General features: G+C 40.4%; 1 protein-coding gene across 1 annotated transcript in view; it reads right to left on the minus strand.

Moving 5' to 3' along the window:
• Window positions 1–27,440, minus strand: part of stt3a (STT3 oligosaccharyltransferase complex catalytic subunit A) — a 77,786-nt gene that overhangs the window by 31,193 nt on the left and 19,153 nt on the right. Inside the window, exons 3-12 of the mRNA XM_073029706.1 lie at window positions 25,894–25,954; window positions 20,610–20,731; window positions 19,400–19,545; window positions 16,368–16,458; window positions 13,775–13,881; window positions 9,597–9,761; window positions 8,213–8,393; window positions 4,451–4,606; window positions 2,716–2,807; window positions 1,088–1,243 (exon numbers count right to left, since the gene is read on the minus strand). Coding sequence (XP_072885807.1) covers window positions 1,088–1,243; window positions 2,716–2,807; window positions 4,451–4,606; window positions 8,213–8,393; window positions 9,597–9,761; window positions 13,775–13,881; window positions 16,368–16,458; window positions 19,400–19,545; window positions 20,610–20,731; window positions 25,894–25,954 — 1,277 coding nt within the window. The remainder of the gene's footprint in view (window positions 1–1,087; window positions 1,244–2,715; window positions 2,808–4,450; window positions 4,607–8,212; window positions 8,394–9,596; window positions 9,762–13,774; window positions 13,882–16,367; window positions 16,459–19,399; window positions 19,546–20,609; window positions 20,732–25,893; window positions 25,955–27,440) is intronic.

Consider the following 27,440-nt stretch of genomic DNA (forward strand, 5'->3'; position numbering starts at 1 on the left):
TCGATCGTGGTGAACGAAATAAAGACATTGTACGTGCGTTAAACTTGCCTGCGTCCACCATTTGTACTATTTACATGCAGAGGGAAAGAATTTTGAAAGCTGCCGATGTTACTATTGGCATATCGTTCCTGCTTTTACTATATGTTAGTGTTATTTTAGGTTTATGTGTTATTTGGTATGATTTGGTAGGTTTTTTTTGGGTTCGGCTTACGAAAGGTTTCATAGGAACGCTCTACTTTCAGATAGCGGGGATACTTGTACAGTATTTTCGATCCGTGGTTGGTTGAACCCGCGGATACGGAGGGCCGACTGTTGTCTGTAAAAGAACCTTCACAGCCTTCTTGCATTGGCTCCCCTTAAATCGAGAAGTTTATTTTTCAACAAAGAACAGGAGGCAATATCAAGAGAAATTATTTGGTCACTTATCTGCAGATGACTAGAAAAAACTGCAAGTATACTTTGGAGTTATGGTGTGTTTATCAAGGCATCGGTTGTGGCTGAGAGCATTTCACAGAATGATTGGATTTGGTTATATATTTAATGCACTCATATTATCAAACACAGTACAACGTCCAGGGTCACAGTGAGGAGAAGAGAGATTGTCCATGGTGGGTGGGGTCTTTGATTATGCTGGCTGCTTTCCCAAAGCTGTGAGACAAAGTCCATGGAGGGGAGGCTGGTTTCAGTAATGTGCTGAGATGTGTCCATAACTCTAGTTTCTCAGTCATGGGCAGAGTAGTTGCCATAACAAGCTCTGACGCACCCAGATGGGATGCTTTCTATGGTGCACTGATAAAATTGGTGAGGGTGAAAGGGAACATGCCAAATTTCTTCATTCTTCCTGTGAGTTTTCTCAGCCATGGCATTGTGTTTGGACCCAGACATGGTGATGTTCACTCTGAGCAACCAAGCTCCCAGCATTAGCACCACTGATATAAATAGGAGTGTGCATCACCCCAACCACCCCCCCAAAGCTCTTTTGAACTTGGTACTTCATCTACTGGACTATTGGAACAATTTAGCACTTTAGCATTTAATGCAACGAACAAATAGAACATGAAGCCGAGCGACCCAGGGGAAATCATACCTCATTCTTGATTGGATAAGTAGAATCCTGCTGCTTCTTCAGTTTCTTATCTGGACGGCTGATATCCAAATTCTTAATGTAAGTTGACAGGACTTGAGAGACACCAATTCCCGATAGAATACACATCACCGGGGCCAGAACCAACATAAGCCGAACCTGTGTAATATAAATGAGCAAATTAACAACAAAAGACGGGCTGAAGATGGTCATCGCAAGCACCATTCCACTAAAATCAGGGCAGACTGCAGGCAAAGACGATGAATCAGTGGTTGGGATGTACAAGATCTGACGGCCATTCACTTAAATGCACAAGTATTGTGGGTTATTAATTTGGACTGCTGCAAAAAAAAATGTTCCATGGATACGTAACATCATGTAAACTCTGCACAATGCCCGTTTACTTCTACAACTGATGCAAATCTAAGAAACAAGAGGGAACAACTGACAGAAAGGGAGAGCGGCTTTTGTTCAATATGCTTCCTATCTTTTCATCAGAACCAGAGTGGTTTGGATTCGGCCACATGGAGATCATTGCCAATATCAGAGACATCGCCCTATCCATTCATGCCTCAAACACAAAGCGGTACCTCTGATGGACCCCAGGATGTACACAAGCAATTGAATTTCACACAGACCCGTTCATGGGATGTGGCATTTCCTGTTCAACCCTAGCTGCCTCTGAACTGAGGAGACATTGGGTTAACCACATTAGGGAAGTTGAAATTAAATTGGCCAGATCAAATATGACAGATTTTCTCACATGCTGCTGGTGCAAAGACTATTTTTAGAAAACACAGACAAAGTATTTAGCTTATAGTCAACAGGTCTAGGACATGTCATCTTATTAGTTAAGTAAACTCAAGTGTAATGATACAGACATCAGAGAATGAATACAGTTGCAAACAGATGGCTCGTTTATTTCTCACATGAATGAAAAGGGACAGGAAATCTCTTACATTGCAAAATAAGTATCTTTGAAAGTTGTGGACTATTTTAGTCTATCGATCTTTATAGAACAAATCTTGTTAAGCAAAGCCTAAATGGCAATGATGCTCAACTCCCTGATGAGTTCAATGCTTTTTATGCATGTCTTGAAAGGGAGAATATGGTAAAAAAAAGTAATAAAATGTCCCTCTCCTACTAAACAACTCAGACTTGTGTTTTTAAAAATAAGCAGGCCATGCTGAGTACAAGTGACTTTTGGAAGGACTGCACTGAATGTTTGGTTGATTCAAAAGGGATGTTGTGCTTTGACTATACACTAACCCGAGGACAGGGGTCTTACCCCTGCTGGGTTAAAAATATATTGTTCAAGAGAACGTTCATCTGCAAGGTGTAATATCACAATCGGTGATACCCGTCACTTTCAGTTATGCAGTCATTATTATATCAAGCATAAGTTGTGATTTTAAGTCATACTGGAACTGCATGTGGGTGTTTTGCAGGTATTAAAATAAATCAGTGAACAAAGGAAGACACTTCAACTGATTGATGCAGGAATGCACAGTAAGTTGGATTCAGTTACCATAGCTCACTTCAAGCATTCTACATGAGGTGTTATTAAAACCCAATGGCAGTGGTTCATGTGGCAATGATACTAATATTCAAAAGGTTGGAGTGATTCTTACCATCACAGCTGAGAAGTACATACTAGTGACTCCATACATGATGATGAAAATCCTAGCATCTGACAGGTTGTTGAAACAATAGTACAAACCAACTGCAGGTGGAAAGCACAAAAATGCCTTAAGTCAAACACAAGTCAACCAAATTTGCTGAAGACCCCACTTCATAACTTACACAGAGAAACAAAACAGGACAAGCTTGTACCAAGGAAATATGTGTAAGGCCTATACGGTCTTTCAGAAGGCGGCAAGGTTAATACTACAGCAAATGGGATTGGGCATATATTGCCATGGATCAAGGATTTCTTTAGTGGCAAGAAGAATATAGGAGTAAGGAAGTGCAGAAATAAGATTCAAGGTGGAGATGAGCAGAGTCACAGAGAATGCCATGTTACAGAGGATGAAGTAGGCAGCCTTTGTGATAGCAAAGTCAGTAGCTAAAATCAAGTCAAAAATAATAATGAAGGTATAAAGAGTCCAGTTAATAAGAATGCAGAAACAATAGACAATCTTAGGGGGAGTTCTGGTGAAGTGGTATGTATGGAAAAATGGCGGCCAAATTTACATATAGCAAGATTTCAGAAAAAGTAATGAGAAATTGCCAACCAAAAAACTGAATGATGCAAAATTACAACAAAACTCAATGAAAACCATTTTAATTTCCATGTCTTGCCTACAGGCATTTCTGACTAGAAAGAGCATAAAAGTAGTCTAGCAAGTTTTTAAAGTTCCATAAAAAGTATAAAAATAACTATAAAGCATCTTTAGCACCCGTAAGCCAAGGATAGAAGGCTGAAAGAAACACCACTGTCCCCAAGATAGCAATGTTACCTCATCACAGATCTGCCAATAAACAAAATCTAATAGCACTCTGGGAGTATGTTCACTACACCAAATACAGTGATTCAGGAAGATGGCCCCTAAAGAGTAATTAAGAGTAACTAATGCATTCTATTCTTCTACTCATTCATTTCTCAAATGAATAAAACATAAAGTACCATGCAAAACTCTAAGGCACAATGGGCAGCATTTTGGAATAATGGAGAAAGAAAAAAGATGCCCCTTACAGAGCACAAGCATTTTAAGGACAGTCAGTCTGATCATTATAGTTGAAAATGGGTTTAATACATTCAGGCCAAATTATGTAAATCTAACAGCTGTAAGTAATCCTATATTAACATACTAACATTAGCAAAGACATAGTGTTATACAGCTGAAATCAGTATACAAGTAAATTAAAACTCTAAATCTTATACTCAGCTTAATCTTAGAGACCTGAAAATAAGTTAGTAGAAATATATAAATTATTAGCACAGCCGCCCAATGGTAATCAGCCCGTTTAAAGAAAAGGAGCTTATTTTGAACAACTGCAAACGAAAAAGGATCTAGCACTTTTTTGCAAATGGCTCTTTACCCTACATGGTGTGCAATTTGTTTGCACAAGTTTTTCTGATAAATAGCCAATTTCATTATATAAAAAAAAAGGTGTGGATAGGCCAGTGTGTTATACTGCCCTCCAAACTTCAGTTTACTTAATTTACCATCTCAGAATTACAACAGCAAGTTGATATTTTTAAAAAAAGGCAAAGTGAGAAAAGGGTAAGTAACCAATAGCTATCATCAGAAAGAGAAAACTAGCCCAAGGAAGCTTTCAGGATGGAACTTTACATAACCGCTTTACATAATCACCCAAAAGAAATATGCAGATTTTTTGATGTAACTTTGTAAACACGCATACCTGGAAACATGAAGACAAGGAGTTGCAGGTCAAAATAATATGAAGACCAGGTGGTGGGCTGATGTTCAGAGACAGAGGCAATAATGGGAATGTTGTTCTTTGCATAGGAAGGATCTAGTAAAGAGTAGAAACGGCCAGTCCACGGGGAAATCTTGCCTGCAACGAAACCAATTTTCCTAGTTATAGTGAGAAAACAAGTAGTTTATTGTTACAAGATGTGTTTTAGGTTTTTAGCAATCTCAAAACATTTATTCTTTGTATCATAAGTTGAATAGAAGGATGTCCCTTCAGAAGAGATGAGGAATTTCTTTAGCCAGAGGGTGGCGAATCTATGGAATTCATTGCTACAGACGGTTATGAAGGCTAAGGCATTGTGTATATTTAAAGTGGAGGTTGATTGGTTCTTGATTAGTAAAGGTGACAAAGGTTACAACTTGAATATTGCTTTATTGAATTGTTTTTATGTTCATACATTATTGTGGTTTGGAATTTCACGGTCATAATTGTGTTTCTATTGAATTTATTGATATTGCCGGACACTCACTGAAACATGTTTACTTATTGGGAAACATGCTTGTGTGTCAATAGTGATTTAATAGAGTTGGTGTACATGAACATAAGAACATAAGAGATAGGAGCAGGAGTAGGCCAATCGGCCCCTCAAGCCTGCTCCGCCATTCAACAAGATCATGGCTGATCCAATCTTAACTGAAGAAGGCAGGACAAGGGGTTTGAGGGATGATAAATCAGCTATGATGGAAAGGTAGAGAAGACTCGACGAGCTAAATGGCCTAATTCCATTCCTGTGCCTTGTCTTGTGTCTTCCAAAACCCACAAGTAAAGAAAGAGGAAATTGTGGAACAAATAAATAACCAACAGGAGCTGTCAGACATGATCACTGACCGCAAGATTTATAAATGCTAATTGATAATCATAAAGCAATCTGTTTTGATGTAGGCATAGCAAAGGTAAAGTAAGAAATGAAGGAGCAAATACAACTGGTTGGAGTTGACTGGATATGCCAACTGTGAGCGATTGAATCTCAAGTACTAATCAGATGTGTACATACAGGTGATAGGGTTAGCTAGGAGGGAGCCTGTCTATCATAAGGTAAAACAATAGGCATGGCTTCCCCAGAAGCAGAGAAGGTCAAGAGGGAGCATGATTGAGCTATATAAAATTGGAGGATATTGGGAAAAGTTTCCAGCAGTCTATCCTATCAGAGTTTGATAAAATGAGAGGACATAGATCTAGAAGGGATCTGAAGGAGACACTTTTCACATAGAAAGCAGTGAGCAACTGAAACACAATGCCCGAGCGTGGTATGGAAGGAGGGTCACTGACAGCATTTAAAAAGAGCATCCCCTCCAAATTGGATGGGACGGCCAGGGGCTTTATAAAGGCTTTAGACAGAGACTATTAAAGTCTGGCCTCCACACTAAATTCCATTCGGGGAGCGGCTCAGCTCTCTTTACTCAGGCCAGGTGAGAATGGGCACACAATAGGTGGGCCAGACCCAACACCCAGTCCAAAGTGTTACAAATTTTCTGAACCTTCTATCAGCACGCAATGAATTTCCATAAATGAACAGCATGAAACAAGACGGTCTGCTTCAGCCAAATGGCTTTCTGTAGCAAAGGCAAAGATTACCCAATGATCATCATCAAGACCTGATGAAGTTTAATATGAGAGGCATAGGTAAACAGCTGGTATTTTTTTCTCCCAGAGTCGAAATGCCTAATGTCAGAAGGCATGCATTTAAGGTGAGGGGGCTCTAGGCAAGTTTCTATCTTAGTTTTTAGTGCATAGCAAGTGCAGTGAGAACGAATCCAGGGTCAGTGGGGTGTATTTTTGTCTGAGATGTGGGAGCTCTGGGAGAGCTCCAGTCTCCCTGATAACTACATCTGCATGAGGTGCATCTAGCTGCAGCTCATTACAAACCATATTCGGGAACCGGAGCTACAGCTGGATGGCCTTCGTCTCATACAAGGTGACAGATAGGAGGTACAGGGAGGTAGTCACCCCTAAGTTGCAGGAGGCAGGTAGTGGGTGACTGTCAGGAGAGGGGCGGGGAAGGGAATGGACAAACATTGCAGAGTACCCCTGGGGCCATTCCCCTCAATAATGAGTATACCACTTTGGGATACTGCTGTGGGGTTGACCTACCCGAGGGAAGCCACAGCAAGTGGGTCAGAAGGGAGGCGGGGGGTGGGGAAGAAGAGGAGTGCAGTGGTGATAGGGGGATTCCATAGTTAAAGGAGCAGACAGGAGATTCTGTGGACATGAAAGAGACACCCGCATGATATGTTGCCTCCCAGGTGTCAGTGTCAGGGATGCCTTGGATTGGGTTCACAGCAGTCTAAAGGCGGAGGGTGAGCAGCCGGAAGTTGTGGTATCAACGATACAGGTAACAAAAGGGATGAGATTCTGAAGAGAGAACCTAGGTAGCCCAGTTGCCTAGCTCCCTGAAAGTGGCTGCACAGTTTGATAGGCTGGTGAAGAAAGCATATTGAATGCTTGCCTTTATTATTTGAGGAATTGCAGGCGGTCATGTTGCAGTTTGTATAACTCTAGTTAGGCTGCACCTGGAGTGCAGTATTCAATTCTGGTCACCCTATTACAGGAAGGATGTCGAAGATGCAGAAGAGGTTTTACCAGGATTGGAGGACATGTGCGACATGGAGAGGTTGGACACATTTGAATTGCTTTCTCGGAATGGCAGAGGCGGGGGGAGATCTGATAGAGGTTCATAAAATTATGAGACACAGAGTAGACACCCAGTATCTTTTTCCCCAAGATTGCAATGTCTAATACCAGAGGGCATGCATTTGAGGTGAGAGGGGCTCAAAGGAAATATGTGGAGCATGTTTTATTTTAAAAAAAAACAGACGACAGTGGGTGTCTGAAATGCGCTGCCTGGGATGGCGGTGATGGCAAATATGATAGACGCTTTCAAGACGCTCTTAGATGGGCACATTAATGTGCAGGAATTTGAAAGATATGGACACTTTGCAGGCAGAAGAGATTAGTTTGCATTTGATTACTATTTAAAATTAGTTCGGCACATTATGGACCAAAGGGCTGGTTCCTATACTGTACTGTTTTATGCTCTAAACCGCCATATACGCTCAATGGTCACTTTATTAGGCAAGCTTGTACACCTGCTCATTCATGTAAATATCTCATCAGCTAATCATGCAGCAGCAGCTCAATGCATAAAAGCATGAAGACTTGGTCAAGAGGTTCAGTTGTTGTTCAGACCAAACATCAGAATGGAGGAGTAAAGTGATCTAAGTGACTTTGTCCACGGAACGATTGTTGGTGTTGGATGGGGTGGTTTGAGTATCTCAGTAACTGGGATTTTCTTGCACACCAGTCTCTATAGAGTTTAGAGAGAATGGTGCAAAAAAACAAACAACAAAAAAATACCCAGTGATCAGCAGCTCTGTGGACGAAAGCGCTTTGTTAATGAGAGAGGTCAGAGGAGAATGGCTAAACTGGTTCAAGTTGACAGGGAGGTGACTGTAATTCAAATAATCACTTGTTACAACAGTGGTGTGCAGAAGGGCCTCTCTGAACACACGTCAAATCCTGAAGTAGATAGGCTACAGCAGTAGAAGACCCCAACTTGTTCCACTCCTGTACCTAATGAAGTGGCCACTGAGTATAGCCTTCTGCCTGAGATTTCTGCCAGTGAGTTGGTGGATGTAAAGAGAGAACAAAGGAAGGAGATAAGAAGCAATATACACAGTAATACTGCACCTGTAAGCATCAGTACGGTCCCTGCAGACAAAACAACCAATCCCACCAGAGAGATGACACTCTTGAAAAGGATCTCAAACTGCTGTGGATTCAACTTGCTGCGTAGATAGTCAACAAAGGCATGAATTTGGCACAGACCAAAGACACCCAAGGCTGCCATATGTTCCGAAGATTGGACGGGCTGCGTGGAGGGACAAGAAAGCAGACTAATAAAGCTTTCCTTTATCAGATTCTCACAGCAATACTGTACATGGCCTTGTCGTATCCAACACACAAACTGTACCCAATATCGTACCATGGAGTTTACTGGTGAATGGCAGTGATCTGTCTTCTGGTGAGTGCAATTTCAGAGACAACAGAAGTTAAAGCTGAAACTGTAACATATTTAGAGTAAATGTACCCAGAGCCTGTTAATTATTAGAAGAGAGAGAGAGAACATCTTATAACCGCTGTGACAATGATTTAAAGAGTGAGGAGTCACTGCGCAAGATGCTTATTTGAATTGAAAATTTAGCCTGCAATTAAGTGCATACACCCTGAAATGGGTATTTGCAAAGAAATAATTTAGAACAAGATACCCTAGTCTTAAAATTAGATCTAGATAATCTAGAAATGAAATCAGGAGATATTTTGCCCCACACACAGAGCTTAGTGGATATCCTGAATTTGCTTTTGCATGTTATAGATTCTGAAAATCAAGAAAAAAAAGACAAGTTTGGAGACCAATAAATTTATGTTTGGAAGAACATCAATATATTTGGATCAAAGCCAAGTAAATGCAAGATCAGTAAGTAACTAATCAAAGACTGAAGCAAGCTGAGGAGTCTACTTCTGTTCCTACACCTCAATGAACAAGAAGAAACCTGAGAGATATCAAACATGCTAAGGTTAAAATTATAACATAGTCAAAACCAGGTAGGTATGGCCACTTTTACAACATTAACTATAGAGAGTAATAGACACTGATAGGAAATTCATTTGTTATTTCTCTACCAAAATGATCTAGCTTATTGGTCCAAATTAGCAGTACAGGCAAACCTTATGTTATAGTTTTCTAGTTATGGAAATTTGCCCGTACAAAATTCAGAAATAACTAACCCAAATTTTGAGATACTAAATAAAATTTGTTCTCACAGAACTGATATTGAAATAAAAAGCTAGTACAAAATTCTTTTATAGCTTGCATTTCTTAAGGCATGAGCAAATGATGCAACTTTGTGTTACAGAAAATTGATACCGGCTGTTTTCTAGGAATGCAAACCCCACCAACAGGGAGCCTCTCTGTACATCCATTGGGTCACACTATCCTGACTGCTAAGTTATAGCTTGTTCAAATTTTGTGGAACTTTCTATATCTTTAAATAAAGGAATTAACTTTACAAACCTGGAATCCCACAAAAGAAATCTGCATGGAGAGGATAGTCCCTAGGCTGTATACTGTACAGTATGCAACATAGATCCGGTGAGAAAATCGTCCAGTCAACATAAGGATAAGTACATGAAGTGGGATCAGATTAATCAGGAATACATAACCACCCCAAGAAGAAACCTGAGAGATATAAAAAAAAACATGCCAAGGTTAAAATTTCAGCATAACCAAAAACAAATAGGCATGAACACTTCTAGAACATTAACTACAGGCAGTAAATTAACTTCTGTTTGTCCACCAAAAACCATGCATCTGTTTCAAGTTACAGATCAAAATAGTTGAACTGAATGACACTTGTGCAATATGGTTATCTCATTACCTTGATCATTAGTTGATCTATGAATGACTAATTCAAGACTCAATAAAATATCAAAACATAAACGCTTTTTGTAATACATCATAGCTCCAAAGCAGCCCAATATATTCTCAGAATCTCCACATTTCTAATACTAATTTTAATGGCATAGACAGATTTGCACATGTACACATTTGCACTGGTGCAATCCCATTCCCCCACTTATTTCTCTTTCACACAGCCACCAACTTCACCTGGTTCTCCTACAATCCACTTGCACGAAGGGTAATTATCAATTAACCAACTAACCAGCATGTCTTTGGGATACAGAAAGAGTCTAGGACACACCCATTTGGTCATAAGGAATTATACAGGTTCCACACAAATAAATCAGTTTAGAAACTGAATCACTGGAACTGCAAAGCAGAAACTCTAGTAGCTAGGTCACTGTACGGCTCTTAAATGCCTTTGTTAAATATGATATTGGATATTGTATCAGGGCCTGTGTTATTACCATTTCCAATCTCATTACATATGTCCATGAAGTACCCTTCAAAGTTTCATCAGCTAGATTATCTGACACACAGTGAGCAATAGTCAGATTCAGATGCTGGTAATGTGATAAGTGAGATTACAGGCTCAATTTTTTTTTCATGACATGAGAGTACAGAAGGTTGTAAAGGGTAGGGCAGCGGGGAACCTTCAATAACTGTGTGCTTCTGCACCAAGATTGTGAATGAAGTGTTCTTTTACATCAATCACAAAGTGACACAGCTGATTTTCATAACCTTTTCTATACGTGCAAGGAAGCTCTCCAACCTGCCAGGTGTATGACAGCAAAGACAACAACCATCTCAGGCTTCAATCATAGAATACAGGTGGCAGCAATATGAGCCATCAGACCAGTGACTTCCTCACCCTTTCTGTGGAACCAATAAAATTCATAAATATTCAATCAACTCCCTTTTGAAATCTTTTTAAGCACTGTGTTATTTTGGGAAGAAAATAAACCTAGTGTGACTAATAGCTCGCCAAACAATACATATAGTAAATACACCAAAGTGAAGAAAATCTGACAACTAAAAGTCCCTCCATGTGAGATAGTTACTGTCAAGCTAAATTTAATCGAAGATTAACGAGGGGTTACCTAGTGTTTTAAGATATAGGAGCATAATTAGGCCATTTAGCCCATCAAGGACATTCTGATCCAAGGCTGTGAGTATCAGATACTAAAATAAATTGACTTTTGTAGGCATACAATTTCTATGTGATTGACACCATACACTTTGGAGATTTCCAACATAGAATTCTAGTTATATATCTGATAGTATCCACAGAATGTCCTGCCGGCTTATTTGTTTAAAATGGTTGCTGGAATACACTGGATCTCCAGGCACAAAGTATCAATCAATATTAATAAAGAAATTATTTCAGAAAAGTTTGAAATTAGACAGTCATCCGCAATTTGCTTTCCAATACATGATTGATAAAGAAAATGCAAACAATGAACAGCAAATAAAATTGCTTCAGTTTTTTTTGCAGTAGCTGTGTTCAGAATTTTGTCACCTATTTATATGAATACATTAAAATGACTTAGAATCAAAATTTTGGTCTTTGTAAAATTAATGTTTGAACTGGTGAAAATGCTTATCTTGAAAAGCATCAATGATTGTCATAGCTAAAGTTGTGCAGGAAGAAATCACACCTTTGCACGATTTCTGTAAATTGTAAACATACACCCCATATATCTACAACTGCCACAGAGAAGTCAGTTGTCATTCTTTCAATAGTAGCTTGTACTTACATTATTAGTAATTAAACTAAAAATAAATGCATTATGCTGTCTTTTACTTCTAAAAACTAAAGCAGAACTCCATATCATTGAGAAACCCATGAAGTAGTATGATTTATCATGTCAATCATCAAAGTGTTTTGACACCAGGATTGGGGGTGTAGCGGACAGTGTGGAAGATATCAACTGGATCAGCTGGGAAAATGGGCTGAAAAATGGGAGATGGAATTTAATGCACACAAGTGTGAGGTGTTACACTTTGGGAGGACAAACAAGACTTACACAATCTGAGGTGTCCCACAAAATGAAGAGATCTGGGAAACATGCTTGTGTTACGTCATCTTGAATTTTACATGGGTGTGTGTGCACGCGCAGGAAACTGATTTGGGATTAATGTAACAAAAATGGGTGCAAGTTCATTTCTAGCCTGTTAATCTTTGTGATAAATATGATTATAACTCTACTCATTACACTTAACCAAGTTACCAGAATTTAAAACAAGAAATATATTTTAACTGGGAATATCACACAATTAAGCAGTGCCTGACTGCTTGTGTTGGTTCATGGACAGTTTAGTAATTGTGCTCATCCATTGGATATACTGAAGTGCCTGTTCAGTGTGCGTTAGCCGTGCTTAGGGTAACACACCTCTAGGTGTGCTAGGGTAATCAGCTACTCACTGGATTTTAGAAAAATGAAGGGAGATCACATTGAAATCTACCAACTATTGAAAGGCATAGAGTGGACGTACTAAGGCTGTTGTTTCCTATAGTGGGGGAGTCTAGGACCAGAAGGCACAACCTCAGACTACAAGGATGGCCATCTAGAACAGTGATGAGGAAGGATTTCTTCAGCTAGACAGTGATGAATCTGTGGAATTCATTGCCACAGATGGCTGTGGAGGATAAATGATAGGGTATATTAAAAGCTGAGGTTGATAGGCTTTGGATTACAAAGGGTGGCAAAGGTTTTGGGGAGAAGAGGGTTGATGGGGAAAATAAATCAGGCATGATAAAATGGTACAGCAGACTTGATTGACCAAATGGCCCAATTCTGCTCCTTTGTCTTACTGTCTTATGGTCTTAATGCAGGTCCATAATTCTGTAAAAGTAGCATCACAGGTAGATAGGGTTGTAAAGAGAGCTTTCAGCACATGGGCCTTCATAAATCATGGCACTGAGTACAGGAGTTGTGATGTTATGTTGAAGTTGTAAAAGATGCTGGCGAGGCCACATTTAGAACTGTGTGGAGTTTAGGTCACCTAACTAAAGGAAAGATATCAATAAGTTTGAAAAAGTGCACAGAAAATTGACAAGGATGTTGTCAGGATTTGAGGAACTGAGTTGCAGAGAAAGGTTGAATTGGTTAGGACTAGAGCACAGGAAAATGAGGGAAATCTTGTACAGGCAGTCAACATTTTTGGGGGGGGGGGTTACAGACTGGGTAAATACACAGGCATTTTCCCCTCAGATTAGCTGAGACAAGAGCATAGGTTTAGGTTAAGTGGTGAAATATTTAAGGGGACCTTTAGGGGAAAGCTCAGAGGATGGTGCGAGTGCGGAACAAGCTACCAGAAGTGGTAGATGTGAGTTCAATTATAATTTTTACATGAATACGAAGGGTTTGGAGGAATATGGTCCAGCTGCAGCTAGATAGGACTAAGCAGAATATCAGGTTGGCATGGACTAGATTGACCTATTTCTGTGCTGTAGTGCTTTATGACTCTGACCTATTTATTCATCTGGGAGAGCAATACATTGGGATGGAATCCATCCTTCCCTCTCTGAACAGTAAACAAAATAACAAAGCCGCTTCAGCCATTTCCTGGTAGTGATTTAACAAAGTTGTGACCAAAGGTATGAATGAATGAGATAGTATATTATGAGATTAAAAAGTATCAACAAATAGACTGATATTTGAAATAGTGATTACACAGGTCCTGCTGCAACATTCAATAACATTTATATTAAAAAAAACAGTATCTGCACAAGTTTTGGGACAGAATTAACTCTTTCTGTCTGTCTTGGAGTTCAACCAAGTGCTTACCATGTAGAAGTAGGCAATTGCACAAATCGCAGACCAGTAGATGGAGCCAGTTTTCACAGCCTTAATCCAAGTGTAGTATGTGAGCAACATGCAGAAGATAGCAATCCCTGTACAGAAAAGCATCACATTACTAAAAGGCAGTAAACTAATTTAATCGGCAACTTAAACAAATCACATCCATTTTCATTGGCATTCTTCATTTAACATAATAACTCAAGACCACACCAAAGATCCAGGAAACAGAACTTGATTATCAAAAAACAAGAGAAAATCTGCAGATGCTGGAATTGCAAAGTGACACACACAAAATGCTGGAGGAACTCAGCAGACCAGGCAGCATCTATGGAAAAAAGTAAGCAGTCGACATTTTGGGCCCAGACCCTTCAGCAGGACTGGAGAAAAAAAAAGATGGAGTAGATTTATAAGGTGGGGGAGGGGAGAGAGAAACACAAGGTGATAGGTGAAACCGGGAGGGGGAGGGATAAAGTAAAGAGTTGGGAAGTTGACTGGTGAAAGGGATACAGGGCTGGAGAAGGGGGAATCTAATAGGAAAGGATAGAAGACTTCAGCAGAAAGAAAAAGGGGGAGGAGCACCAGAGAGCAGCGATGAGTTGGCAAGGAGATAAGTGAGAGGGGGAAAGGGGAATGGTGAAAGAGAGGATGGAGGGGCAATTACCAGAAGTTTCAGAAATCGATGTTCATGCCACCTGGCTACCCAGACAGAATATAAGGTGTTGCTCCTCCAACCCAAGTGTGGCCTCATCGTGGCAGTAGCGGAGGACATGGATTGACATAGCGAAATGGGAATGGGATGTGGAACTAAAATAGGTGGCCACTGGGAAATCCCGCTTGTTCTGGCAGACCTGGTAGGCGCTCGGCAAGGCAGTTTCCCAATCTATGTCGGGTCTCACCCGAGGCCACACCAGGAGCACTGGACAGAGTATACGACTGCAACAGACACTCAGGTGAAGTTTCGCCTCACCTGAACTGTTTGGGGCCCCCGAATGGTGGTGAGGGAGGTGGTGTAGGGGCAGCTGTAGCAGTTGTTCTGCTTGCAAGGATAAGTGCCAGGAGGGAGATCAGTGGGGAGGGACAAATGGACAAGGGAGTCATATAGGGAGTGATCCCTGCAGAAAGCAGAAAGTGGGGGATAGGGAAAGATGTGCTTGATGGTGGGATCCAGTTGGAGATGGCGTAAGTTCTGGAGAATCATATGCTGGACATGGAGGTTGGTGGGGTGGTAGGTGAGGACAAGAGGGACCCTATCCCTGGTAGGGTGGCGGGAGGATGGGACAAGAGCAAATGGAAGAGATGCAGTTCAGGGCAGTATTGATAATGGAGAAGGGAAGCCCTTTTTTTTGAAAGAGAAAACATCTCCTTCATTATGGAATGAAAAGCCTCATCCTGAGAGCAGCTGCGGCGGAGATGGAGGAATTGAGAGGAGGCAGCGGCGTTTTTACAAGTAACCAGGTGGGAAGAGGTATAGTCCAGGTAGCTGTGAGAGTCTGTGGGTTTATAATAGACATCAGTAGATAAGCCGTCTCCAGAAATAGAGACAAAGATTGAAAAAGGGGAGGGAGGTGTCGAAAATGGACTAGGTAAATTTGAGGGCAGGGTGGAAGTTGGAGGCAAAGCTGATAAAGTTGACAAGCTCCAACACAGGAAGCAGCACCAACACAGTCATCAATGTAATGTAGGAGAAGTGGGGGACAGACACCAGTGTAGGCTTGGAACATAGATTGTTCCACGTAGCTGACAAAAAGGCAGGCACAGTTGGGACCCATGCGAGTGCCATTGGCTACACCTTTAGTTTGAAGGAAGTGGGAGGAGCCAAAAGAGAATATTAAGAGTGAGGTCATTCCGCTAGGTGGAGGGGAACTGGTTGGGTCTGGTGTCCTGGAAGAAACGGAGAGCTTTGTGGCCTTCCTGGTGGGGGATGGAGGTGGTATAACCAGGACAGGAACCTTGAAACCTTAAAATATTCTATACCTAGGCAAAATTCTACTTGATCTGGCATAGACGGCAACTGTTGGCCTTTGGATAAGATGCTGATCCAAGTACCTGTTCATCTGTCCTTCCAATCGAGGTAATTATAATTTGAGAATGAGAACAATAATCTTAAAACTGAAGCAACCTAGTGATAATGGGTGAATAGCACAAAATGCAAGCAATAGATCAAAGAAAACCGGTGAGGGAATATTTACAATAGTTATATTTTGAGGGGAACCAAATAGTACAGAAACTGGTCCATCAGCCCATCTAGTCTTGTCAACCAAGATTCCCATCTGACCTAATCTCATTTTTCCCAAGCTCCTTTAAACAAAGTAACAAAGATATAACTGAGGGCTTCAGCAGGAGATGAGCAGAGACAAGGGTAAAGACAGAGACATCAGGGTGGGGTGGAAATAGGGATAATACACCATCTTAACAATTTGCTTTGTGAATTTGGAGGTATGCTTTAACACTAGAGGTATTTGTAGTTCATTAGCATTAAGGTTTAGATTACTTCTTTGCACTGTAGCAATTGCTGCAGATATAAGATTAATTAAACCAATTTATCCAACACAATGAACACTTGGAATTTGCTCTTTACCTTCATTATCATAGGAGCCAGCTACTGACCGAGAGATGTAACCAGGAACTACAGCAATCATAGCTGCAGCTAACAAGCCAGCACCAGCATCCTGAAACACAATCATATTAATGCAGCACAGATTACTTTTCTTTAAAAAATTATGTCAAATACTTTAACCTTGAACCAAAATTAGAAAATGTGTTAAAACTTTAGGTGAGAGATTTGTTGACAAATTTCAGGGACTTATCTCCACTGCACAAATCTGTCTATATGGTAATGTTTCCTGTGTCTCAAGCAGTATTTAATTGCAAATAGTTGCTTTAGACAGAAATAGTTATTTGTTCCTAATATAGAACTTACTCAATCTCATCAAAGTATTCATCTCAATACTGTCTGTTAAAGCAGGCTACTCATCAGTTGTGAATATTACTTGATGCACTTCCAATATTTTTTACTCATAGCAATTGCTGGATTTGACAGTTTAATTTAATAATCATTTCCTTTGCAGTTTAAAAATTGATTATCTGCTTGTATTTTAAGTTGCCTTTATATTCAGAACAGTTTATTATGTCTCACATGGGTATACAAGGCATAATTCTGAAAACTTCTTTGTTCTTTCATTAAGTGAATGAGTATTTTCTCATTGGTTAATTTTTACTGCAGTATTGACTAAGTTATTTCTAATTGGTTTATCCTTATCTACAGATTTGAATGGAAATTCTCATTTTTGGGTATAACAGTAACTGTTTTATGCTAGGTGTTATCTTTTAGTTTCTCTCTTGAAGAAGCAGTGATACCTTGTCACTGTTCTGTTCCTGTCTTTGTTCTATCAACTCTTAATAAAAGGATGGTGAAACAACAAGTTTTAGGACTCGTTCTGGCTTCTAAAAGAACCTTGGATTTAAAACACCTGTATCTAACACAATCCACACCCTGTGCCAGTGTTAAGTGTGCATATTATAGACCTTGCTATAGCTGGTGTGGCTTTTCAACTCACAGATTAGATGTAATTTTTAAACCATGGAACTTCAGTAACAAGAAATCATTTGATAACAATGCTAAAACATCTGAAGTTTTAACTCCTTAGAGCAGGTCATGTAGATTGACTAGCTAACATTGTGACCTTGTTGATTTTAAGCACCTCCATCAAATTTCAGGCGTATCTCTCATGTAAACTAAGTAGTGCCAGTATTAGCAGTTAAGAGCCACTTTTGGGATGGTCTTTAAATCTTCTGCAAATATACCACCACAAATATTGAAAGCAAGTTACACTGGACAACAAAGATTTTGCTTCCTGAATACTTTTGGGTATATCTTATGGACTTTGGGCTGTTGTTCATGAAAATCCCCATTAAATTTCTCTATTGCACACCACTTCAGTTCATAATTCAAGTCAATTAAAACACTGCCCACAATGTAAGCTGAAAAGTTTGCGACTTTGTCCAGGTATACCTGGGCATGCTTAGGCAGGGCAGATGCTGCGCGGCAGGACAGGTTTTAGAAAGGCTATAAAAACATCACACACACGCCGTTCTATGCATTGCATTTACATGTATATCGGTTTGCGATCACGTTGATGCGCATGCTCTAAGTGCATAGCGTACTCATTATAATAAAGTAATTGTATATTCAGGAGTATTTGTGACAGCAAAGTGTCTTGCCAATGTTGCAACAGCTGCAATACTTAGTTATAATTGTGGCGAGTATATGCTTCAATCTCAAAGACAGAACATGGCTCCCCTTATTAAGAAAGCCTATGAGCTCTGCTTTGGACAACCAAGACAAAGCCTGGGCTCCTCACATTTGTTGCGCAACGTGCACTGCTGATCTTAGAGCTTGGCTCAGAGGTACTCGGAAGTCAGTGCTGTTCGCCGTCCTGATCGTATGGCAAGAGCAGAAGGATCATGAGACAGACTGCTACTTCTGTCTGATCAGTGTATCTAATTTCTCTGTTAAAAACAAGAAATCCATTGAAACCTGTGCTGCAGTATGACAGTCATCCAGTACCGAAGCCACCAGTACATGGAGTGTAGAGGAGGTAGATGAAGATGCCATGATGCAAGAGTCAGGAATGGAAAATGACATTGATACTGATTTTGAACCCTTTATGCCAAGTGAGCCTCATCTGATAATTCCATCTTTAGTTAACTGACCTGGTCAAAGACTTGGGTTTGTCAGAGGCACAAAGCAGAATTACTGGGTTCAAGACTGCCATAATGAGGCACAAAAATTTCTAACTTGAGACAGATGTTTCACAGAATAACTGATGCCAAGATTAAGCAAGGCATTTTTGTTGGTCCACAAATCAAACAGGTTATTAAGAACTGCTAGTGGGACTGGAGAAAAATCGCATGGAAGGCATTCAAGGATTTGGCAACCACAGAGCACCAAACTACATGCAGCTGGTTACAACATGCTTCAAGCATACAAAACCATGATTTTCTGCATTCCCATTTAGACTTCTTCCCTGCAAATCTTGGCGCTGTCAGTGACGAGCATGGTGAAAGGTTTCACCAGGACATTGCGGTCTTGGAGAAACTGTATCAGGGCAACAGGAATCCATCAGTGCTGCCTGATTATTGTTGAACACTTAAGTGAGAAGCCTCAGACACCGAGTACAAGTGAAAGTCATCAATTAAAATAGCTTGGTTGAGCTACTGCAAAGCGTCAGCACCGTTATGCAATTAAACGCATTATATTCAATAAACGTTAATTTGTTTCTCCAAATTCTTGTGTGATACAAAGTCTGAAATTATATTTGTGTTCAGCTTCAAGCGGTCTATCTTAACCACAGAAAATTTCTGAAGCAACACTTTTCGAAAAAATTTGCTGTCCAGTGATATCCACCCAAAAAAAATTCTACAATGCTTACAAGTCAATAGGAAATAAAGATAGAGATCCTGTAGTCAAATAGCTCTCCTTTAATAGAATTAATATTTCCTTGATAACACCATTGCCATTGCTAGCATTCTAATTTTAAATAGTGCCCGTAGTTAGTTTTAGTGGACCTCTAGTCTCCAGCAGTGCACATTTACCAGTTCATTTCCTACCTTCAGTTCCTTTGTTAAGTGGTAAGTGACAATAGTGGTGAAGGACGAGAAGAGAGGAGCCAGAAAAACGCAGACATTCCTGATGTCAACCGTGATATGGAAGAAGTGCAGCACATGGTAGAGAGCAGCAGATGTGATCATAAGACCTGGAAATAAATAAACACTGTCAGTCTCACACAAAGTAAATGTAGTTGACAGACATCAAGAATTTTTGCAGATTGCATCAAAGGTCACCAACATCTGTACAACCACTTCTGTTTTGACCTTTGGAAGTAAGGAATTAGACCAGGGGACTTCAGACCAATTAGCCTGCCTAGTTCATTTTTTTGCAGTTAAACAGACTGATGGAAGCTCCTTTCTCTGTACTCTCTTGATACTTTAAAAATTCAAATGAGACAGCCTACAGATGAGAGGTTGACACCCTAACACAGTGGTGCCAGGATAACAACCTCCCCTCAATGTCCAAAAAACAAAAGAGCTAATCGTGGATTACAGAAAGAACGGAGACAGGCTCAGCCCTATCAACATCAATGGGTCTGCAGTTGAGAGGGTGAGTAGTTTCAAGTTCCTTGGTACACACATCACCGATGATCTCACCTGTACTGTACACATGGGCTTTGAGGCAAAAAAAAAAGCAGAACAGCATCTCTTCCACCTCAGGCGACTAAAGTTGTTCGGCATGAGCCCCCAAATCCTCACGACCTTCTACAGGGGCACCACTGAGAGCATCCTGACTGGCTGTATCACCACCTGGTACGGACAGCCCAGCAGATCTGTGGATGTGAACTTCCCTCCACTGAGGAGATTTATAGCAGGAAGAAGGCCTGGAAGATCATCGGGGACACCAGTCACCTCAACCATAAACTGTTTCAATTGCTTCCGTCTGGCAAACGCTACCGGAGCATTAAAACCAGGACCAACAGGCTACAGGATAGCTTTTTTTCTACAAGCCATTACACTTCTCAGTTCACATGTCTGTACATTGCAATGGCGTCATAATGCAAAGATTTTTACTCCCTCATTGTGGGATGGATGCAAGATTTAAGTAAATTCCAATTCAATATCCACTATTGGGTCAAGCTCCAATGCTTCCAGGACAATTAAGCTACAGCATTTTTGATGCTAAATAAACAGTGAATAACAAAACCACTATAACACACACATTCAGGGATAAAGTAGCAGCTGTTTGAAGTACCAGAATCATACTGACCTGGATATATTGTTCCTCCAATAATTCTGCCCAGTGGATACCATGCTCGATCATCAAACCAATTATGGAACTTGTAGAAACCCTCTTCAGTGAGGAAGCGAGTGGTGCGATAATTGAAGTACCTAAAGAATGTTTCAAAATTTAAGGGGAGGGTGGCAGGGAGCAAGAACATAATAACTTTCCCAATACATACAACCACTTCAGAGTCTTACATCATTACAGCAATTTGACAGAGAAACAAGCCAAGATTGCAATGACTCAAGGCAGCAACACACCAAAATCTTCTCAAAGCTAATAAAGCCAAACAATAATTATCACGGGATACCACATGTCAAAAATAATGAACTAAACAGAAACACAGCATAACAATGAAGTACAAGGCAGGCTGACCAAATGTCTGGCCTATAACATTAACATACCTCCAAAGGCAGATGTTAGGCAGGCACTCCAGGTACTGAGGGCTGCCACCAGCAAACAAGAAACAGCCTACCCTGATGCTTTTCAAATCATTGTTGGGAACTTCAATCAGACTTGTTTTGAAGAAATCTCTGCCCAATTATCATCAACATATCACCTGCAGCACTAGGGGTTCCAACACACTCGATCACTGCTATACTATCTTAAGGAATGCTTACCATTTGGTCCCGAGACTGCATTTTGGGAAATTTGATCATTTGGCTGTCATCCTACCTGCATACAGGCAGAAGCTAAAGAGCAAGACTCCAGAAGAACTGACAATGAAGAGGTGACCACAGGAGTGGCCATAGTATTGCTTTGAGTCGGTGGATTACGGGTGTATTCAAGGACTCAGAGGACCTGAATGAATGACAGATGTCACGGTCTTTATAAACAGTTGTAGACGAGTGTGTCCCCACAAAATCATTCATAGTCTCCCCAAACAGCAGCCCTGAATGAACCATGAGATCAACAACCTGCTGAGGGCCAGATCAATATGTCCAGGTCTGATAAACAAGTAAATCACAAGAGGTCCAGGTACAATCTCCAGAGAGCCATTTCATGTGCAAAGTGGCAACTCCGGACTAAACGAATCACAGAAGGATGTTTGACAGCTGTGGCAGGGTTTGAATGCTATCACCTTTTACAAAGCGCAACTAAGTGACATAGGTGACAACAAGGTTTTGCTCCCAGATAAGCTCAATAATTTTTATGCACACTTTGACCATCAAAACATGGTGGTCTTCCCACAGCCCTTGATGACCTAGCGATCTCAGTCTTAAGAGACCGACGTGAGAGCGTCTTTCAGGAAGGCGAGCCCACAGAAAGCATCCGACCCAGAAGGGCTACCTGGCCGAATACTGACGACCTGTGCTAATCAACTGACTGGAGTAGTCACTCGTATCTTTAACCACCCAGTTCGGCAGTCTGATGTACCCACCTGCATCAAGTGGGCTTCAATTACACTGGACAACAAAGATTTTGCTTCCTGAATACTGTTTGGTGTATCTTGTGGATTTTGGACTGTTAGTCATGAAAATCACCCTGGAATTTCCTATACCTTTTTGTTTTTTTGAAATCGACTATATATGCTATTTCAATTCATAATTCAAGTCAATTAAAATGTTGCCCACAATGTAAGCTGAAAAGTTTCCTATCTTGTCCAGGTACGTTTGGGCTTGCTTAGGCAGGGCAGATGCCTGGGCTAGCAGGTCAGGCTATAAAAGCATCACATGCACACACCGTTCTATGCATTGCGTTCACATGTATATTACTCCATGATCACATTAATGAGATTGCTCTGCGCGCATAGCATATTATGCGTACTCATTATAATAAAGTAATTGTATTTTCAGGAGTATTTATGATAGCAAGATGTCTTACTAATGTTGCAACAGCAGTGATACTTTCTGTTATATTTGTGGCTTAAATCTCAAAGATAGAACACGACTCCTCTTATTAAGATAGCCAATGAGCTCTAACTTGGGTGTAAAATTGGCGACCAAGACAAAGCCTGGGCTCTTCACATTTGCTGCACAACACATGCAGTTGATCTTAGCGCTTGGCTCAGAGGTACTCGGAAGTCAATGCCGTTCACTGTCCCGATGATATGGTAAGAGCAGAAAGATCATGTAACAGACTGTTATTTCTTTCTGACCAGTGTGGCTGGTTTCTCTGCTAAACAGGAAATCCATGGAATACCCCAATCTCCCTTCAGTCATGAGACCTGTGTCGCATGATGATAGTCTTCCAGTACTGAAGTCACCAGAGACATGGAGTCCAGAGGAGGCAGACAAAGATGCCATGATGGACGAGCCAGGAATGGATAACGACACTGATACTGATACGATTTTGTACTCCTTATATCGAGTGAGCCTCATCTGATAACTCAATCTGAGTTAAATGACCTGGTCAGAGACTTGGGTTTGTCAAAGGCAAAAGCAGTATTAATGGGTTCAAGACTGCAAGGATGGAATCTGCTGTCACCGGGCACAAAAATTTCTGCAAAGGATTGCGATATTTGGGACAGATATTTCCCAGAATAACTGATGCCAAGATTAAGGAAGGCATTTTTGTTGGTCCATAAATGTAACAGGTCATCAATGACAGGCAATTCAAACAACTTCTAGTGGGACCAGAGAAAATCAGATGGATGGCACTCAAGGATGTTGCCGAAAATTTTCTTGGCAGAGCACTGAACTACGTGCAATGGGTTGATGACATGCTTCAAGCATACAAAACCATGTAGTGCAACATGTCTCTAAAGACTCATGAAGAACATGGTAACCTGCCTCAATGACCATCGTCCAGTAGCATTTACATCCATGGTGATGACGTGTTTTGAGAGGTTGGTGATGAAACATACCATCTTCTTAAGAAGTGATTTGGATCCTCTCCAGTTTGCCTACCGGAGCAACAGATCCACGGCAGGTGCCATTTCATTGGCTCATCACTCAACCCTGGAATATCTAGACAGTGAAGATACATACATCAGGATGCTCTTCATTGACTACAACTTGGCATTCAAATTATGCTCTCAAAACTAATCAATAAGCTTCAAGAACTTGGCCTCAATACCTCCTTGTGCAATTGGATCCTCGATTTCCTCACTTGCAGATCCCAGGCAGTTCAAATTGGTAACATCTCTTCCACAATGTCCATCAACACAGGTACACCACAAGGCTGTATGCTTAGGCCCCCCCCCCCCCCACTCTACTCGTTTTACATTTATGACTGTGTGGCTAAACACAGATCCAATGACATACTTAAGTTTACTGATTACGTCACTGTTCATGGCCGAATCAAAGGTGGTGGTGTATCAGCATATGGGAGAGAGATTGAAAATCTGGCTGAATCGTGTCACAACCACCACCTCTCACTCAACGTCAGCAAGACCAAGGAGCTGATTATTGATTTCAGGAGGAGGAAACCAAAGGTCCGTGAGCCAGTCCTCATCAGAGGGTCAGAGGTGGAAAAAGTCAGCAACTTGAAATTCCTCGGTGTTATTATTTCAGAGGATCTGTCCTGGGTTCAGCACGAAGTGCCATTATGAAGAAACCATGGCAGTGCCTCCACTTCCTTAGAAGTTTGCAAAGACTTGGCAGATATCTAAAACTCTGAGGAACTTCTATAGATGTGCAGTGGAGACTGGTTGCATTAAGGCCTTCTATGTAAACACCAACGCCCTTGAATGGAAAAGCCTACAAAAAGTAGTGGATGCAATGCAGTCCATCACAGGTAAAGCATTCCCCACCACTGAGCATATTTACATGGGGTTGCTGTCACAGGAAAGCAGCATCCATCAAGGCCCTCCACCATTCAGGCCATGCTCTCTTTTCACTGCTGCCATCAGGAAGAAGGCACAACAACAGTTATTACCCCTCAACCATCAGGCTCCTGAGCCAGAGGGGATAACTTCACTCGCCCAATCACTGAACTGTTCCCACAACCCATGGACTCACTTTTAAACATTCTTCATCTCATGTTCTTGATATTTATTGCTTATTTTTTTAATTGCTATTATTTCTTGTTGCTATTTGCGCAGCTTGCTGTCTTTTGCACACTGGCTGTTTGGGTGAAGTCCTCAATTGAATCTATTGTGTTTCTAGTACTTACTGTGAATGCCCGCAAGAAAATGAATTTCAGGGTTGTATATGGTGACATACATGTACTTTGATAATAAATTTACTTTGAACTAAAAGATGGCATTTTAAGTGAAGTTTGAGCAGATTCATAATAAGTTTTCAGTAAGTTGCCTGATCCTCAATTAGTAAGATAAATTATTTTGATAGACTACCATCCATCAATAGCTTTACACCTGCATAAGCTGGATGCAGTTTAGAAATAACTACATCTATAAAGAAGAACTAAAGAAATGAAGGTCACTTTATCTGGAGAGAACAGAAACACTAGAACTGTTTTCAGGAAAGATCGTGGGTTGATTTAAGAATGGTGTTCAATATGCCATAGGTTTTTGATGGATAAAGTGGAGAGATGCTGGTTCCACCAGCAAGTTGATACGTCACCAGATGATCCCGGTTTAGGAAAATTTGCAAAATGACCAGACGGTTATAATCTGAATTGCACTGGCTGAAAATTCCACAGGGAATTGGACATACAGTTGAAGAGAAAAATATACACTTCCACATGACATTGTGGAAGTATGTGAATAGGATTGTTTGGACAATTGGGATAGTGCAAATCAATCAGCAGAACATTCTCTTTTTTTGTTGATGTACAAAGTCTTATGAACTGGAGCTAATAAATTTCTAAAGCAATTTTTTAAAACATTTCATTGGCATGTCATATTACCAATTGAAACACTTCATTAAGTAATCCTGGAATTTTCTATGCCACACTACTGCTAGCATATCAGAAGCCTTCTGCAGTCATGGTAGCAGCTCACCATTATCATCTAATGGAAACAATAGGGATAGGGAAAAAATGATGGTCTTACCAGTGACACCCATGTCACAGTGAATAAATAAATGAAGTATTGTGATACTTGAGGGTGGTCCCAATTTCAAATGATTTTTATCAATAATAATATGCACAACAGAAATACAAGAATTTGATTGCCCCCCATCCACATTCCCTCCTACTCAGCTCAATAATCCAAATCCAAAGTAAAGGACTTACTCAAAGGCTGAGAAGTCACCTTTTCCATCCTTGATATGAGGGGTAATGGTGATTAATGTACTAAAGCTACTATTGTTCATTAACAAGTTTGGCTTAAAAAGGTGAAGCGTTTCAAGATACAGTTACTAAGAAAAACCTAAGTCTGGTGAAATTTGAAGTTTAAAAATCTACAAGGGCCAGCTGTACTTACGGATCAAATTCGTGGATCACACTCTCAAACCTCAGTACGGAAAATAACCTGGTGGAGAATGCTGGAAAAAAGTGTACAAATTATTTAATAACTGAAACCACTTGACTCATTTTTTTCCAATACTCTTACAAATCTCAACACATATGTATAGCTCTAAGAAGCACTGACTGAAATTGTCAACCAATTTCACTTTGCTTCAAAGAACCAGTTTAAGTTTCTACAAAACCACTTATGTTCATATGTCAACTACACATTCTTTTTATGAGTCAGGATTGCAATGAACTTCTGCACTAGTTCTTTTAAGATCTTTTGAATATCTTAAGTTGTTGGGAAGCAGCCAGACAAGAAAACTTGGAATGGAGCTTTAGCCACAGACAACCCAATATGCCTATTGGTTTAATAAATACATAAAATCATTAATAACTAGGACACTAATCATTAAACTCCCTTTAATTAAATTTTAATTGCCATATTTGCTGCATAGCTTGACGATTACAAAAAGTTTTCAAGGTTCAATTAACCAAGGCTGAGGAAATGGTAGCGTAGAGGTTAAGGCTAGCTTAACAGGGCTACAGTGCCAGCAACCGGGGTTCAATTCCACCACTGTCTGTAAGGATCTTGTACATTCTCCCCCATGATCATGTGGATTTCCTCCCACATTCCAAAAACGTACAGGTTAGTAGGTAACTGTCACAAGTGTAATTGGGTGGCACATGCCTGTTATGCTACTGTACCTCTAAAATAAATAAAACTACTTTAGCCTCAGCCAAAGACTAAAATAGCATTGATTTGTGACACTACTTACACCATCTTATTCTAAACATTGTGTTTCAGTAAACGTGACATTCTGTACGTATAAGGAAACAGGGGTACCGGTGATCCGGATCAGGGGTTACTGGAGGTTATAATGAAAGCCAAAGATTCTGATGTCTGGAGAATGAACAACATAAGGTCAAGTATATCAACTGGATACAAACATACAGTGATGGGAAAGGAGACGCTGAAGCTGGCTGTGTGCCGCCAGATTCCGCCCTGGTTTTGGGGCTCTCCCATGTGTTCACTCGGTAAAAGACAAACTGGATTGCGTTCGTCTGCTACTGCACTACATTATGAGGAACTGCTATGGGTTGTTCATTAATGTGGCTCCATGCACCATCAATCTACAGGCCATGACTTGGGCTATATTATTATTATTGTTATTTTCTTTTAATTTTTTTTGTCACATGTTTTTCTGCTATCTTAATATGTGCTGTATATACAGTGTACAGTGTGTGACTGTTGGTTCTGTGCTTTGCACTTTGGCCCTGGAGGAAGACTGTTTCGTTTCGCAGTATTCATTTGTATGGCTGAGTGACAATTAAACTTGAACTTGATATGCAACTGAAAGAAAATGACTCATTACTGAAATTTAATAAATGTTCCTAGAAAGAATTTGCATACCCTCTCCACTGATCACTTCTGAGATTATGTCAGAAGTCCGTGAATACGACAAATATTCTTTGTAATGATGGCTATCTCAGATCTTTGCACAGTATCAGAGAGTGGCA

Source organism: Hemitrygon akajei, chromosome 26 (genome assembly GCF_048418815.1).
Source record: "Hemitrygon akajei chromosome 26, sHemAka1.3, whole genome shotgun sequence".
Taxonomy (NCBI): Eukaryota; Metazoa; Chordata; class Chondrichthyes; order Myliobatiformes; family Dasyatidae; genus Hemitrygon; species Hemitrygon akajei.